We start from the raw sequence: 14,924 nt of genomic DNA, 5'->3' as shown, positions 1-14,924 counted from the left end.
AACAACTGCGAGTCCAAAATGGCTGAAACTTCGGTGAGTAACTGTCAACAGATGAACAACGAAATTCACTAGCTTTTATTTACAAGTGCTGCTATCTTCACGTTGAGGTCGGAAACTTTTCAGACCACCCTCGTATCTCCGGTCTCCATGTAGATTAGGTCAAAATGAACAAAAAATCCTTCTATCATTTCACAAGCAACAATGTAAAATTCTAAGTTATTAATTTAAAAAAATTGGCGAATAATCGTGCGCAACACGACAGATGGTAATAACGCCTATTGTCGTATGTTTGTAAATTGTGTCAAACTAAACAAGAAAATCCTCTGCCATTTTGCAAATAACCACGTAGATTTCTGAGTTATTAATTAAATAAGATTGACGGATGACCACGCGCGATAATGCATCAATGTTCTTTAATTAATAACTCAAAAATCTATATAATTATTTGCATAATGACAAGATTTTTTTGTGCAATTTTATCTAATTCGCAAACACACAACGACAGTCTATCTCAATACTTATCTGCCATATAGCGCGTGTGCTTCAATCTTCTTTAATTAGTAACTCCAGTCTTTTTTAATTAGTAACTCCACATTTTACGTGTTTGTTTGCAAAATAAGAGAAATCTTGCGTGCATTTTGATTTGATCTACTACATTGGTATGATATATTTTGCGTCGCAGATACGCTGCTTAACTCCAACGCTGCAGACACTCCAAACTACATCGATAACACTATTCTTACAGTCACTCTCGACGGTGCACTCGGGCATCTGCACTTTCTGCTTTGACAATTTCGTGAGCACGTTCTGCATCCACGCCGCCGCGCAGCTGAAGATCTTGGCTCACAGGGTGCAGATTGTCGTCGAGAGTTATGCCGAAAGTGCGACGAGCGACAAGAGGAGTCTGTCGGAGGCAAAAGTCGTCGCTTTGGCGCTCAAGAGATTACAGGTAAGAGGCTCGAGGGCAGGGCGCTTTTAATTATACTCGAAGCGATTAGAATCTTCGCACATTAGAGAATTATTAGATTAGTTAGATAGTTCGGTGCGACTTTTGAGACAAGTTTGATTGAGTTGAGCATTTAGCGGACATTATAATTATTCGTGTTACTTAAGTGCGCGTGCAACGTCATCTATTGAAAATCGAATCATACTTTGCGTCTGACTCAGCGCTTGAAGAATTTCACAGCGGAGCTTTCAAGTGCCGGTCGCGCTAATTGCAGGATTGTGTGCGGCAGCATTACATGCTGTTACAATACCTGCAGAACATGCAACATGTGTTCGCCACTTTATTACTCGGTCAGTTGCTGCTCTCCAGCGTGGTAATCTGCTTTGGCGGTTTCCAGTTTCTCGTAAGCTCGCAAATTTTATAACGAATTTCCCTGGAACGACTGCACGCAACACGGGGCCGTCGACCTCGTGATGAGAGATCATCCGGGCTTGAAATGTCACGATAATATTATTAACTTTCTAATTTTCAGGATTGATTCCTTCCAAAACAAGGTCTCGCTTAAAAGCCGCGATTGCGCTCCACGAGTTTTCATTTATTTTCGCATGACAAGTCAGACCCGGCGGGTCGCGCTGCACACCATTATCCAACCTCTGTGCGTCTGCTTTAATTTTGACAGCGTTGATTGTACAGAAAAGTCAGATTGGCTTACACAGAGTGAGGTTGTTATGATAGAAAATTTTATTACAAACAAATGCGCAATATAAATAATAAATACAAACGCGTAAACAGTACGGCCGAAAGCTTCGCGAGTAAATCTCCCCGTGATACAGAACGCGCCCTCTCATTTATACAGCGAGTCGCGCAATTCGACCGCTCGACAATCGCGAAAGATGAAGAGCATCACGCGTTTTACGACGTTTCCTCGCGCGCGAGAGGGGGTTATTCCGTGCTGTTATTTCGCGTCGCGGAACAGTCCTCACGGCTCATTTGTCCGCAGGCGGCGGACGTGGCCATCAGGAAGTGTATTTTCGCCTTCCACTTCGTGGGCGGTCTTATCCAGCTACTTATTTATACGTGGACGTGTAACGACATAATCGTGCAAAGCGCGGCCATCTCCGACGCCGCTTACAACTCCAAGTGGTATCTTTTACCCGGCAGCGGCCCGGGCAGGGCGCTGAGGAAGGGGCTAATTATGATCATGATCAGAGCACGTCGACCGTGCGCATTAACCGCCGGACATTTCGCGGTGATGTCCTTGGACACTTTCACGGGGGTAAGTGCACGACGCGACGAATGGCCTCGCTTAAAACTTCCGCGGCGGAAAAAGTTCGTTTGCCGCGCAAGTTTTAAGAAGCTCCCGCCGTCCGTGACTGGCTTTTTCGCGCGGATGTTATACGCGAGTCGCACTTTACCCTTTCCCGGCCGCTTGTAAAACACATCAATGCGAATACGTTATAGCCGCGACCACAGCGCTCTTCTCTCGTCGGGATTCTTTGAATTATGACATCGTGGGAGGACGAGGGGGCGTGCTGAAAAAAGTAGATAGTTCTTCAAGAAATACGTCCAATTACGGCCCCTCTGGGGACTGTTGAGGATATCTAACGGCGTAAACGGCGAAGCCATTTCTTTTGCTACAAAATGCGAAATGTAACGCGTATCACTCGTGCTTACAGATACTAAGCACCGCGATGTCGTACTTTACTTTACTACGACAAATGAGCGAAGAAGAAATATAGTCTTGAAAAATATAGTCCCACACATAGAGGAGGTCAACTAGCGTCGAATGAGGAAGAATCTCTCCGAGTACATTCGCTACGAGATTGGCTTAGTGATGTGTATGTCCGCTTGTACATTTTTACCTCCAGAACGAACACCCGTAATTCATCGCTAGGAATCATTCTTCCATCGGTAAGTGCGCAGTCATAATTGATATTTTTATCTTTTGTTTTCATTACAGCAATTTATTGTCGATGAACTATGCTGTAAAATTCAACATCTATACAAGTTATGTATATTTTTCTAAATAATATAGATACGTATGTGTGTGTGAAGTGTAATATCTTTGTGCGATATACCATACTAGATTGGAAACTACGTTTCCGTTGTAGATAAAATAACTTGGATAGAACACGATCATTAAAAGGAAACGCGCGTCGATTACAATATAAATATTTATTTAAATATAGTGCCAGGCCTCATACAGTAGGAAAAATATATATTTTTATTTGATAAAATAACCAATTGTCGTAATTCACCGAATTTTAATTTTCTACTCCAATTACGATCTTCGGTTACTAACCGACGCACGATATATAGGATGTCTGTACCATGTACTGAGAATGAAGTAGTGCGAAGCTTGCGTTGCCGTCAGTCGGCATGCTGTTCTGCATTTCCAAACGACAAGAATTTCAGTGAAGTCACATACGGAAATTGCGCGCAGAAATAATAAGAAAAGCAACGCGAAAAAAAAGAAGATGATATGTGATACTTTCATATATGATATTTACATTTACGCAAATTAATTTGATGTTAGACACACGATCTGATTGCAATAATAATTAATCTCTCCACTTGATATACAACTAGCTTACAGTTTGGACAGTTAAACGAAGTAGGTTAATTATTAGGAAATAAAGATTCGATTTTATTAAAATTTTGTATATTATGATTGCTAATTGGATTGCTAACATCGTATGTGAAAAAGCAATACGATCACTCTTATTTACATAAAACACTCGAATATTTGAAGAAAATGGAAAAACAAAACTTTTTTATATAATATTAAATTGTTTCATTCCTCTTCTTCCTTTTCTGCTTCCTCTTCTTCCTTTTCCCCTTCCTCTTCTTCTTCCTTCTCTTCTTCTTCCTCTTTTTCCCCTTCCTCTTCTTCTTCCTTCTCTTCTTCTTCTTCTCCCTTTTCCCCTTCCTCTTCTTCTTCCTTTTCTTCTTCCTCTTCTTCTTTTCCTTCTTCTTCGTTGGCTCGTGACTCTTCTACAATTTGCTTATACATTTCGATTGTATCGCCATTAGCCTTCTGATATCCAGGTACAGTAGTTTTTATTCTTTCCAACCAATCAGTAACGTTGTTATATTCTTCCATTTCGAAGCCGAAAGCCTGACATACAACAAATTAGTTTACTCGTGCTTTAAACAAATAATTGATCTAGTATAGGATTTCTGACGAGGAGAAAAATGTAGAATGTCCAAAATATAAAATGTTATAAAAATCAAGAAATGTAATAATATATTATTGCACAGCGTTTGTGCAATCATCAACTTGATGTTGTATAATGTCCTAAGTGTTAAGCTTTAGGCAATCCGTAATCCGCCGCAGAATTCGGGCAACAGAATTCTCTTGGCGTGCGGAAACTTTTGAAGAGTTAAAATTACAGAATTAATTCACAGGGATATATGCACGTGAGTTTAGAGTGTGAGGCTTTATGTTACCGGCGCGGCATATAAATGCACGTACATTGTGCAGCGAATGAAAAAAACTGCCCGCATATAGCCTCCGTCTGTTTTAGAAATAATTTTACACGCATTAAAAATGAAAAATATTACTACAAAGTGTTTTTATCGAAGCACAATGCTTTCGCTTGTATTTTAATGTACCGCGTAACGCAATATGCTTTCTTGTCATATAAAATTATATTCTGAAAAATACAATATCAATATATTTGCCTCACACCGCTATGCTGCTTGTAAATTTAAACGTTCCATTCACATTTACGTCATTGTAATCAGTATTGCCGGAATTATACCTCTGCTGTAGTCACAGACGCGACCAGAGCGAGATCAGCAATCGTCAAGTTAGGCCCAGCCGCGTAATCGTGCCCTTCGAGGATAGTATCCAGGATTCGAAAGGCGTCCGTCATCCTTTCAAAAACCGTTGGATCGTACGTATCGGTGAGTTTTTTAAACACAGGCATCTACAACGAAACTTGCGATGATCGCAAGCACGGCGCAATTTATCGAAGGATAGTTTGATACCTCGAAGAAGATAGATCAATGTTTGTTTCTTCAGGACCTCTTTTCAGTTAAAGAGATCGTTTCATTTGCAAGAAAGGATACGGTCATCGAGAGAGAGTGGCAAGTTTTCTCTCAATTTTAACGTCTAAATATTCGCAAACGAAAATGCGCATTGAGATACGCGTTGTTGGAAGATGCGTATAAATTCGAAGTCGAAACCGATGCCTGAAGAAACGTACATTGCGGCTCTTCTCTCTTACGTAGAGAATTAATTACATACTCACGTAATAGCCGGTTATACTGGTGCTGAGCGTGCCGAGATCAAAGTACAATCGCTGATTAACCAAAGCACGCGCCTCCGTATTTTGCGGATACAGGCTGTCATTCTCGCCGTACTGGTCGACCAAATAAGCCATAATAGCTCGACTGGAACGTTATTTCTGAATAAATACGGCGAGAAACTCACGAGCTGCGCTATTATAACGTAGTACAGTACAGACCTCTCCGACAGTTTGAGATCGTCGTCCACCATGAAGGGAACTGTCTTCTGCGGATTTAACTGCGGGGAAACGGGACAGGTTTTACACGTAATAATAACGGGTTATCGGGACTCGATACCAAAGATAACACGGGAACCATCGACGTTTCTTATACCTCCTCGTATTCCGGCGTCAAGTGTTCACCAGCCATTAAGTTCACTTCTATTAGCTCCATCTCGAGCCCGATCGCTTCCACGGTGAGCAGCACAGCTCGGCAAGGTGAGCTCAGAGGGAAGTAATACAATTGTACGGACATGTTCCTGGCTTCTTGAGAACCGTTTGATCGGCTAATATATCGTGATCTATAATTAAACGTAGCTCTACTTCATTTATGAGTACACTACCTGTTCGTCACTTGTTAACAGGCGTTGACAAGTGGCACGACCTGTGTCTCGCAGAGAAAGAATGCGCGTACATACACCTTCGGTCTCACGCGAAGACTGAACGATTCACAACTTCAGTGACTTCGTCAATCGATATGCCGACACTCGTTTAAATGTAGCTACACGTACATACAACTGACCTTTATTAGAATTTCATGGCGCACAGACGGGTAGATAGATAGAGGTCTTTCCTTGTTAACATACCGCTTTGGCAACATTATACGCTGTTATACGATGCTAACTTTCTCATTTTTTTTAAGGGGATGCTGGAGTCGATGACGGACTCGAACAATGTCGATAATGCAGAGACAATCGTCACTAATATAATCACGCTATCCTTTTCGTATTTCTTGTATATACAGAATATACATGAATATACATATGTTGCTTTGTTTTACCATATTCAACGGAAAACCTAACCATATATATATGTAGATATATATGTAGATAACCATATATATGTAGAAATCTTTCTGCAAACTTTTTCGATATTCTTAAGCTTCCAAATGCAGATGCGAAGGTAGAGCAATGTTCTTCAAAATGTTTCTGTTTGTTGGAGCATTCACACTTTCGGTATGTACAAGCTGCGGAACTTTTAGATTGGGCAGATATTACGCTAACTGATAGTTTGAGATTTTACATTAAAAATTTTTTATTCGTTTTCGTCACATATCAAGCAATGCTCCTATTTATTTTTGTACGTACTTTCAGTGCGTAAAAGCATTCATAATTCTGTGTAACATTATATATATATATATATATATATATATATATATATATATATATATATATATATCCCTTTAAGGGAATGCTGAAGCTGAAAACTTTACCGACAGAATACTGACATTTTTTTGCAAAGTTTACGTCGTAGGAGCATTGCTCGATATATGCATTCGATATGAAAACGAACAAAAAATTTTTAATGTAAAATCTCAAGCTCTCAGCGTAATATTTGTCTAATCCAAAAATTCCGCAGCTTGTATGTACTAAAAGTGTGGATGCTCCAAACAGAAAAATTTTGAAGAACATTGCTCTACCTTGGCATTTGCATTTGAAAGCTTAAAAATATCGAAAAGTTTGTAGAAAGATTTCTACACATATATAGTTAGATTTTCCGTTGAATATGGTAAAATAAAGCAACACACATTCATGTAAGTTCTGTATATACAAGAAATACGAAAAGAATAGCGTGATTATGTTAGTGACGATCGTCTCTGCATTATCGACATTGTTCGAGTTCGTCATCGACTCCAGCAGCCCCTTAAGTTCATTTTTTGTAATGATTTAGTAGTAATATCTTCAGGACGCTCTTGATACATTAAAAGGTTTGCTATTCTGCCACACTTTTCAAGTCTGTATACCTTAGCCAAAATTTTCGTTCTATATTAGTCCCGCAAATTCCATCGAATTTATAGGACCAATGGAAAATCTCAACACTTTATAGATTATTGCATTGATACGATAAATGTTTACTTTGTAATAGCGAATTCCTCAGTGTTGAAGCTCAAGAGGATGCTAAAGTCGATAACGAACTCAAACAATGTCGATAACGCAGAAATGACTCGTCACTAACACAATCACGCTACATTGAGAGAAATTATCCGATAAAAAATTAACAAACGAATATTTTCGATCAAAATACCGATGAATTTTACCCGATCAGGATCCGATTTAAATTTAATTGAATACTTCCGATGCAATATCATCAGATAAACCAATAAAAAAGTTATAAACCAATATTTCAATATATACAAGTCACAGATCGTTGCTTTCAGGAGAATATTGACTTTAAACGATAGCGTCTAACAGGCTAATTTGCATTCGAAATGTCAACTCTGAAATTTTTATCATGTAAGAGCATTTGTACTTCTGCACAGTCAATACGACGTAAACTTTGCGGAAAGAAATCAGTTCTGTCGATAAAGATTTCGACTCCAGCATTTCCTTGAAGGAGAGCTTATTTAGGAAATATTTAACATTCGATTATTCATATCCTATCTGCATTTAATATTTATTCTTCATTTCGATCAACGTATCAATCACCTGATTTGTTCAACTGTTCATAAAATATACGTAATAAACGAATATCAAATCATTTAATTAAACTGCCGCGTAAACATAATTAACAGGTAAATGGAATAATAAACTTTTCTTTCTCATGTGACAATAACGCTGATCCCCTCCCATCGATAACGGTCGTCGCTCATCAAAAGGCGTCGAGCGATAACGCGGTTAAAACATCCAGAACCTCCAGAGTGGTCAAATTTGCGCCTCGCGAATGTTTTTGCACGTTTCCGTTCAGTCTCGAGCCGGCAGGCGACACACGTATCACGTGTGTCGGCGCGTTATCTCTATTGTTTCTCTACACAGTCAAAACATTCGAGACCTTTAAGGGGATGCTGAAGTTGAAACCGACAGAACACTAACATTTTTCTGCAAAATTTACATCGTATTGGTTACACAGAATTACAAATGATTTTACGCAATGAAAATACGTGCAAAAATAAATAGGAGCATTGTTCGACATGTGACGAAAACGAACAAAAAATTTTTAATGTAAAATCTCAAGCTGTCAGCGCAATATTTGCCTAATCCAAAAGTTTCGCAACTTGTACATACCGAAAATGTGGATGCTCCAAACAGAAAAATTTTTAAGGACATTGCTCTATCTTCGCATCTGCATTTGGAAGCTTAAAAATATCGAAAAAGTTTGCAGAAAGATTTCTTATATATTTTCTTATAGATCTTTCTTCTATATCTTATAGATTTTTTATATATATGGTTAGATTTTCCGTTGAATATGATAAAACAAAATAACACCCATTCATGCAAGTTCTGTATATACAAGAAATACGAAAAGAATAGCGTTATGTTAGTGACGATCGTCTCTGCATTATCGACATTGTTCGAGTTTGTCATCGACTCCAGCATCCCCTTAACGCGGCGGAAGGGGGCCAAATTTAACTCTTGTGCCTCGTAGACTTTTCCGGAACTATCCATTCAGTTCCGGGCCGGCGAGCGACACGCACACTACGGATCGCGCGTGTCGGTGTGCGTTATCTATTGTTGCTCTTGAGTGATTAAACTATTCCGTGGATGTTTCGAGACAGTTAATTAGTCTCTCGTGCCGGCATTGCGTTATTTAACCCTTAACTTATGTCGTGAAAAACTGTAACGCATCTAACGTGGTGGATCCTAATCAGTTTCAAAGGCTAATAAAATAAAAATTCGTAGTGTTTCATAGGTTTTTAGTTTTTATTTTAAATGTTTAAACATATATTTACTTATCTCTAATCAAAATCAACAATACACGCAAAAAAACTAGCTTCCAGAGCTAAAAAAATAGCTGTGACAGATAAGATGTGTCACTGAAATAGGGACTGCTAATGTCGATATTACCAAAGCTAAATTTATTCGCTGTTTAAACTTAGGCACTACAGCGAGAAATATTAGCTGCTAGAAACAAATGACTATAACAAATGATTGTAGCTGTGCGGCAAACTTCTTTAGTATATGCATACGATAAGAAATTTAGAAATAATTGCAATTTTCTTAGCTACTTGAAATAATGTACATTTTTAATGTCACCTAATATATTTGTATTTCATAGCAAAAGTATTTTAGCTATCATAGCCAATTCTTAGCAGTGACAGCTAAACAATTAGCCTTTTGACTAAATTTGAATCAGCTACCACGGTTTAACTGATATTACTAAGTCATTTTTTTGTATGTAGTAACTGAAAATAATTTTTAAAATAAACGAGGAGCTGCAGCGTATACAGCTCTATAAATGCGCATTTAAAGATTTTGCGTGGGTCCGGTGGACCCACGATATTAGTTAAGGGTTAACACGTATATCTTGGGGTGAATTATGCCTACGCGAGCTTCAATGTTAAAGATCTTCTGCGATGCGTTTGCAGTTGAGTTTTAAAGTCGTAGCGCTGGTCTGCGAATCGATCATGTATCCATTTCCTTTGGGTGGACTCGTGACAAATGAAAAGTTTCACTGAAGACTTCAATAAAACTTTTCATTTTTCACGAGTTTGCGCAAAGGAAATGGATACATGATCGATTCGCAGACTAGCGCTACGACTTTAAGACACAACTGCGACCGCTTTGTAGGCGATCTTTTAATATCAGTGTCAGTGTTAATGTCACGACGGAGCAGCCAGAATGCTGGACCGAGAAGCCAGGATGGAGGACACAGGATGCCGACACGTAGCGATACATCATATATTTTCCAGATATGCCAAATCATTCGTTATATAGGAAGTTACCGTTTTTCGCGGACGTTTGGCGAACTTATCGAAGATAAAGAAATACCCGAGTCGAAATTTAGGCCAGAATTCATAGTTTTTCACCACATGCGACATATAATTATAGCTTGATTATATTCTCCTTTATAAATTAGTTTCATCAGAAATTTTATAGCTTCATTACATTGGGACTATACTAATCTATACTTGTATTTATTTTGTATTTTGTATTGTATTTGGGACTATACTAATCTATACTTGTATTTATTACAAACTATACTTGTATTTATTAATTTTATAGCTTCATTACATTGAGACTATATTAATTTATACTTGTATTTATTTTGTATTTTGTATTGTATTTGGGACTATACTAATCTATACTTATATTTATTACATTATTTCATGCCTATTACTATTATTACATTTATTTTCATTATTATTATTGTACCTATGTTCATTATATTATTTCATACAAAAAATATTGATCCAAACAGCCGAATAATGGTCCATGAATACGAATTTGGAATTACTTATGTTTTTAATCAAAGGTTTTAAACAACTCTGTGAATACTGGCCTTAGAAATTGCAATAATTTCACAAGTGACAATTTTCACGTCTAATAATGCTTCTTTGTCCGCGAATCTGATCTTATTAACATCAACCAATGCCTCTATTTGGCATTTGTTTTTGTATCGAATTTAGAGTCACTATTGATTACAATATTATTGATAAAGCATTATTGGACACAAAACTATTATTTTTGCCTTTGCAGCTGCATATCAGCTCTTTTAAGAGCTACGAATTTTATCAAAACTTCCCTAAAAAAAGAAAAAAGAAAAATTAGGAAGAGATGAGGTTCAATCTTGTTCTTTTATCCATTTGCCCATATATTAATCTTTACTAAATAATTTGACTTCTTTCTTTATCTATATAAATTCTCTATTCAAATATAATTACACTTGGTCACACACAATTAAAAATTCAAAATTTTCTGTTTTGAAAATTCAAAATTTTCTAACGAAAATTTTAAGAGCTACGAACTTCATTGAAACTTTCGTAAAAAAAAGACACAGAAAAATATTCAAGCAAATGTTATATGTTTCAAGTATTTGATAAGTTTGTATATCCGCAAAATTATGCAAGTTCATCATAAGCATGAAATTTATTCAAAATACATTCTGAATCCTTAGTTTTAGCATTTCAATCAAGATTATTAAAACAAAAATTCGGTTTGTTTATTACATACAGAGTCGGGCCAAATTTTTGTTCTATAAAAAGTTTTATAATATTCTTTTAAAAAAATTAATTCTAAATAAATTAATTAATTTTCTCTTAATAGTAGAACATTTTTTTATGGGCACAGTTTAAACGTGAAATTCTATTGAGATATATTGAGATAATCAGGAATATTAAATATATATTAAATATTAAATATTTTTTATGGGCATAGTTTAAACGTGAAATTCTATTGAAATATATTGAGATAATCGGAAATATTAAATAATTAAGAAATAATTGAAATAATTTAAAATAAATAAAAGATTTAAATATTGTATAATTCTTAAACGAATATTTCTTCGAGCTTCTCTAATATGGAGAAAATCGTTACAGTCAACAACCCTCTGCAACATCAAAGTAAATCAATAGCCTATATATTTTTAGATTTTTCGTTGATTCTTCAAGTTCAATGGAATTTGCATTATATACTGCTTTTAAGCAAATGTTACTTATTCTAAGTATTTGATAAGTATGTATATTCGCAAAATTATACAAGTTCATCATAAGCGTCAAATTTACTCAAAATACATTATGAATATTTAGATTTAGCACTTCAATCAAGAACGTTAAATTAAAACGAAAATCCGGTTTGCTTATTACATATAGAATCGAGCCAAATTTTTTTTCTACAAAGAGCCCTATATATAATATTCTTATAAAAAAAATTAATTCTGTTTTTGACTACATGTAATAATGAGCTTTTCTGGAATTTACGACGAGCATATTTTAAGACTATTTTTAAGAGAGGAAAATATTTCTTGTCAGAGATAAGCATTATTTAAAAGAAGTAGACTAACTAAAAGCTTTTCTTAGCAGTAAAATGATATTTTCCTTTTGTGCACAGTCTGAATGTGAAATTTTATCGAGATATAATGAGATAATCGGGAATATTAAGTAATTAAGGAATAACTGAAATAATCTAAAATAAATAAAAGATTTAAATATTGTATAATTCTTGAACGAATGCTTCTTCAAACTTCTTTAACATGGAGAATACGGCAGTCAACAACTGTCCGCGACATCAAGGTAAGTCAGTAACTTGTACATTTTTGGATTCTTCGTTGACCCTTCAAGTTCGATGGAACTTGCAAGATCAACGTGGGATCAAAATTTCGACTCGCGTGCGGATAATCGAAAACGCGGTCGCGAGTGTCAACGGTCATACCGCGTTGAAAGCACCGGTTCTTGCCTGATCACTGAGATCAGGCAACTTCAGTAGGGCGCGGTTAGTACTTAAATGGGTGCCGCTTGGGAACAGCGTGTGCTGTTGGAGTTTTTTCTTTTCTTCCTTTCTCTCGGTGTTCTTCTTTTTTGAAGTTCATCTCTCTGCCCGTCGTGACTTACATTTTCCTTACATTCTCTCAGCGCGCACCTCTAATAAAAGTTTTGCAGCCGCGGCGCCACGCTTCCCGAATATCTATCAAATCTTGCGAAACTCTCGTGATTCCCTTTCTGCCGCCGTGGAAATGACAGCGATAAAGGCGCTTTATGACACGCGTCAGTTTTACACCTCGATTATTCCTCTTTGATATTCGCCCTGCATTCGACGGGCGACATTTTGTGGAGCATCAGTTTGTTACGTAGTCTACGCTCCTAGTAATATCAGTCGTATTTCCGCGATCACCGACTAAATGCGACGGATGTAAGTAGCGGGGCTCTTGCGCCCCGTAATTATTGCTATCGTTAAACGCTATTTAAAGAGCGGAGAGCCAAATGAACATCGGCTCTAAGGTGGCTCGACTACCATAGTGGCAAATTACGCGCGTAATGAGAACGAACGAGCTCACGGCTCGAAAAACTCGTTAACGTCGTGTTCGACTCGAAGATCGCTCTTATGAAAGACGGAGCAAAATAAAAATGCCGGGATCGCGGAGGAGTCGTTACAGTTTCCGCTTCTTGATATTTGCAAGCTCGGACTTGACAAGTTCTCCCGAGTCGTTTCATTATTGTTATTTCACAGACACCTTCTTCAGCCATTTCTCCCGCTACGGTAAGTTCGATCCGTCACGTTTCGGGCGAGCATACCGTATACTCCGCCATAAATCCCGGATAGACAAATCAGAATCGACAAAGGCGCTCAACACCTTTGTCAGGATAATTATATTAATTATTAACCGGCTTCGTATCTCGCTCGTGAGACCTCGTCGTATACAGGACGTAACTTCGCAGCCGATCGATAAGACGAAAATCTACCTGTTAACAAGATTCCAAGTAACGGGCGGGCGCAGGGGAGAGGGGAGGGAAGAGTAGAGGATTTTGGTCTTGGTCACTCGCCGCGGAAAGTTTTTGTTCGCGACAAAGCGATACCGCTTTGACTAGGTCAGGATTCTCCGACAACGACGGAACGAGCCGGCTGCGGGGGAACTATGCTAAAAGTTTCCCCGTTGTTAAGTGACCAACGGAGGTGAGAATTCCCGGCCTTATACTCCGCGAGAGATCCGCGCGGAAGATATATATTTCGCGGTAATATTTTAATAACAAGTTTCCTCAAGTATTGTAACGAGAACAGAGAACGAGATCACCAGGAGCGCAAAACGTTAATCTCATAATCTTCTATACTTTACGGTACACTTTACGTTACAAAAGCACAAAACCGCTTATCTCGTCGCTTGCGACTGCACTTTTTGTCTGTCAAAATCCATTTTTCCAACTAACTGTTCTCTGACTTGCCGCGGTCGATTTATTTCGGTCGCACGTTTAAATCAGCGCCATACACCGGTCTATTCAACAGTCATTTATTTGTGCAAAATTACCATCTCTCTGTGACACATATAAAAATACTGGACAATATAAAAAAAAAACAGCACCGATGCGTTACTCCTAACCATGAAATCCGTGTCTGAGGATTTCACTACTTCTTCTGGTCGACGAATTCTTTGAAGGCCTTTAAACCCTCGTCTTGAATCTCCTTGTATTTAGGAGCCTCGGCCTCGATTCTAGCGAGCCACTTTGAGACGTTACCGTATTTGCTCATATCGAACTCCATGAGCTACAAAAAGAAATACACCGTGAATGAATTACTGATTCTTCGATATTTCCGCCACAGTAACGGTACGTTTGCGTGTGTGCGTGTGAAACTACGTTCTCAGCGAGCTTAAACTTAACTTGCGTATGCGGCTTTAATCGCGTACGAACACACAATCACACGGTACGTAAGCCAAACGAAGTTACGAATTTGAGGAACGCGGGAACTCGCGTGAAATTTATAAGTAGCATATAATAATATCAGTATCTGATGCTGAAGTAAAAAAAACGGCACTACTTTTTTGTCAAATATACGAAAGTTCAAAAAGTTCTGTCTGTCGCGAAGAAATATGCGCTTGTCCGCTGCAGAGAAATGTGAAAATTATTAGAATAATTTTCATTTCTTTGTCAATTTTCTCTAATTATTCTTTTCAATAAATGCCCAATTTCAGAAAATATTATAATTTGTTATCAATTTATCCTTACATGTTTAAAATGATTATAGGTTTGTATCATATATCATACGACTACATTTTATTTATATATATATATATATATATATATATATATATATATATATATA

General features: G+C 37.5%; 3 protein-coding genes across 6 annotated transcripts in view; 1 reads left to right on the top strand and 2 right to left on the bottom strand.

Annotated features, from left to right (window-relative positions):
* LOC116848488 overlaps positions 1-3,233 on the top strand; it is a 9,938-nt gene extending 6,705 nt beyond the window's left edge. Inside the window, 2 exon segments of the mRNA XM_032824618.1 lie at positions 1,947-2,222; positions 2,623-3,233. Coding sequence (XP_032680509.1) covers positions 1,947-2,222; positions 2,623-2,685 — 339 coding nt within the window. The 3' untranslated portion in view covers positions 2,686-3,233.
* A 363-nt stretch (positions 3,234-3,596) lies between these two features.
* Positions 3,597-6,134, bottom strand: LOC116848491 (glutathione S-transferase 1-1-like). Of its 3 annotated transcripts, none has more exons than XM_032824628.1 (6): positions 5,802-6,134; positions 5,573-5,721; positions 5,419-5,477; positions 5,203-5,344; positions 4,711-4,878; positions 3,597-4,064 (listed from the first exon to the last, which is right to left on the bottom strand). In XM_032824628.1, exons 2-6 carry the CDS (start codon positions 5,711-5,713, stop codon positions 3,741-3,743), a joined length of 834 nt encoding a protein of 277 aa, XP_032680519.1. In that variant the 5' UTR covers positions 5,714-5,721; positions 5,802-6,134; the 3' UTR covers positions 3,597-3,740. The 3 variants fall into 3 exon arrangements, with proteins under 3 accessions (XP_032680519.1, XP_032680517.1, XP_032680518.1); XM_032824626.1 differs by having other exon boundaries at positions 5,573-5,759; positions 5,843-6,134; XM_032824627.1 differs by having other exon boundaries at positions 5,573-6,134.
* A 7,962-nt stretch (positions 6,135-14,096) lies between these two features.
* Positions 14,097-14,924, bottom strand: part of LOC116848493 (glutathione S-transferase 1-like) — an 8,136-nt gene continuing 7,308 nt past the window's right edge. For both annotated transcript variants that reach the window (XM_032824635.1, XM_032824636.1), the window contains exon 6: positions 14,097-14,366. In XM_032824635.1, the coding sequence (XP_032680526.1) occupies positions 14,229-14,366 (138 nt within the window). In that variant the 3' untranslated portion in view covers positions 14,097-14,228. The remainder of the gene's footprint in view (positions 14,367-14,924) is intronic.

The sequence above is a fragment of the Odontomachus brunneus genome, unplaced genomic scaffold (assembly GCF_010583005.1).
Source record: "Odontomachus brunneus isolate Ranch 3 - 2012 unplaced genomic scaffold, Obru_v1 Obru_scaffold_096, whole genome shotgun sequence".
Classification (NCBI taxonomy): Eukaryota; Metazoa; Arthropoda; class Insecta; order Hymenoptera; family Formicidae; genus Odontomachus; species Odontomachus brunneus.
The sequence above is the reverse complement of the archived record's forward strand: the minus strand, read 5'-3'. Positions and strand labels throughout refer to the sequence as shown.

What these genes read in the sequence shown, in the direction of transcription:
- LOC116848491 (XM_032824626.1), bottom strand. Translation starts at nt 5,874, where the DNA reads ATGTACGCGCATTCTTTCTCTGCGAGACACAG. An exon ending in GATCTCAAACTGTCGGAGAG is followed by an intron (nt 5,345 to 5,418) that starts GTCTGTACTGTA and finishes ATAACGTTCCAG; the next exon opens with TCGAGCTATTATGGCTTATT. An exon ending in CGTCTGTGACTACAGCAGAG is followed by an intron (nt 4,065 to 4,710) that starts GTATAATTCCGG and finishes GTTGTATGTCAG; the next exon opens with GCTTTCGGCTTCGAAATGGA.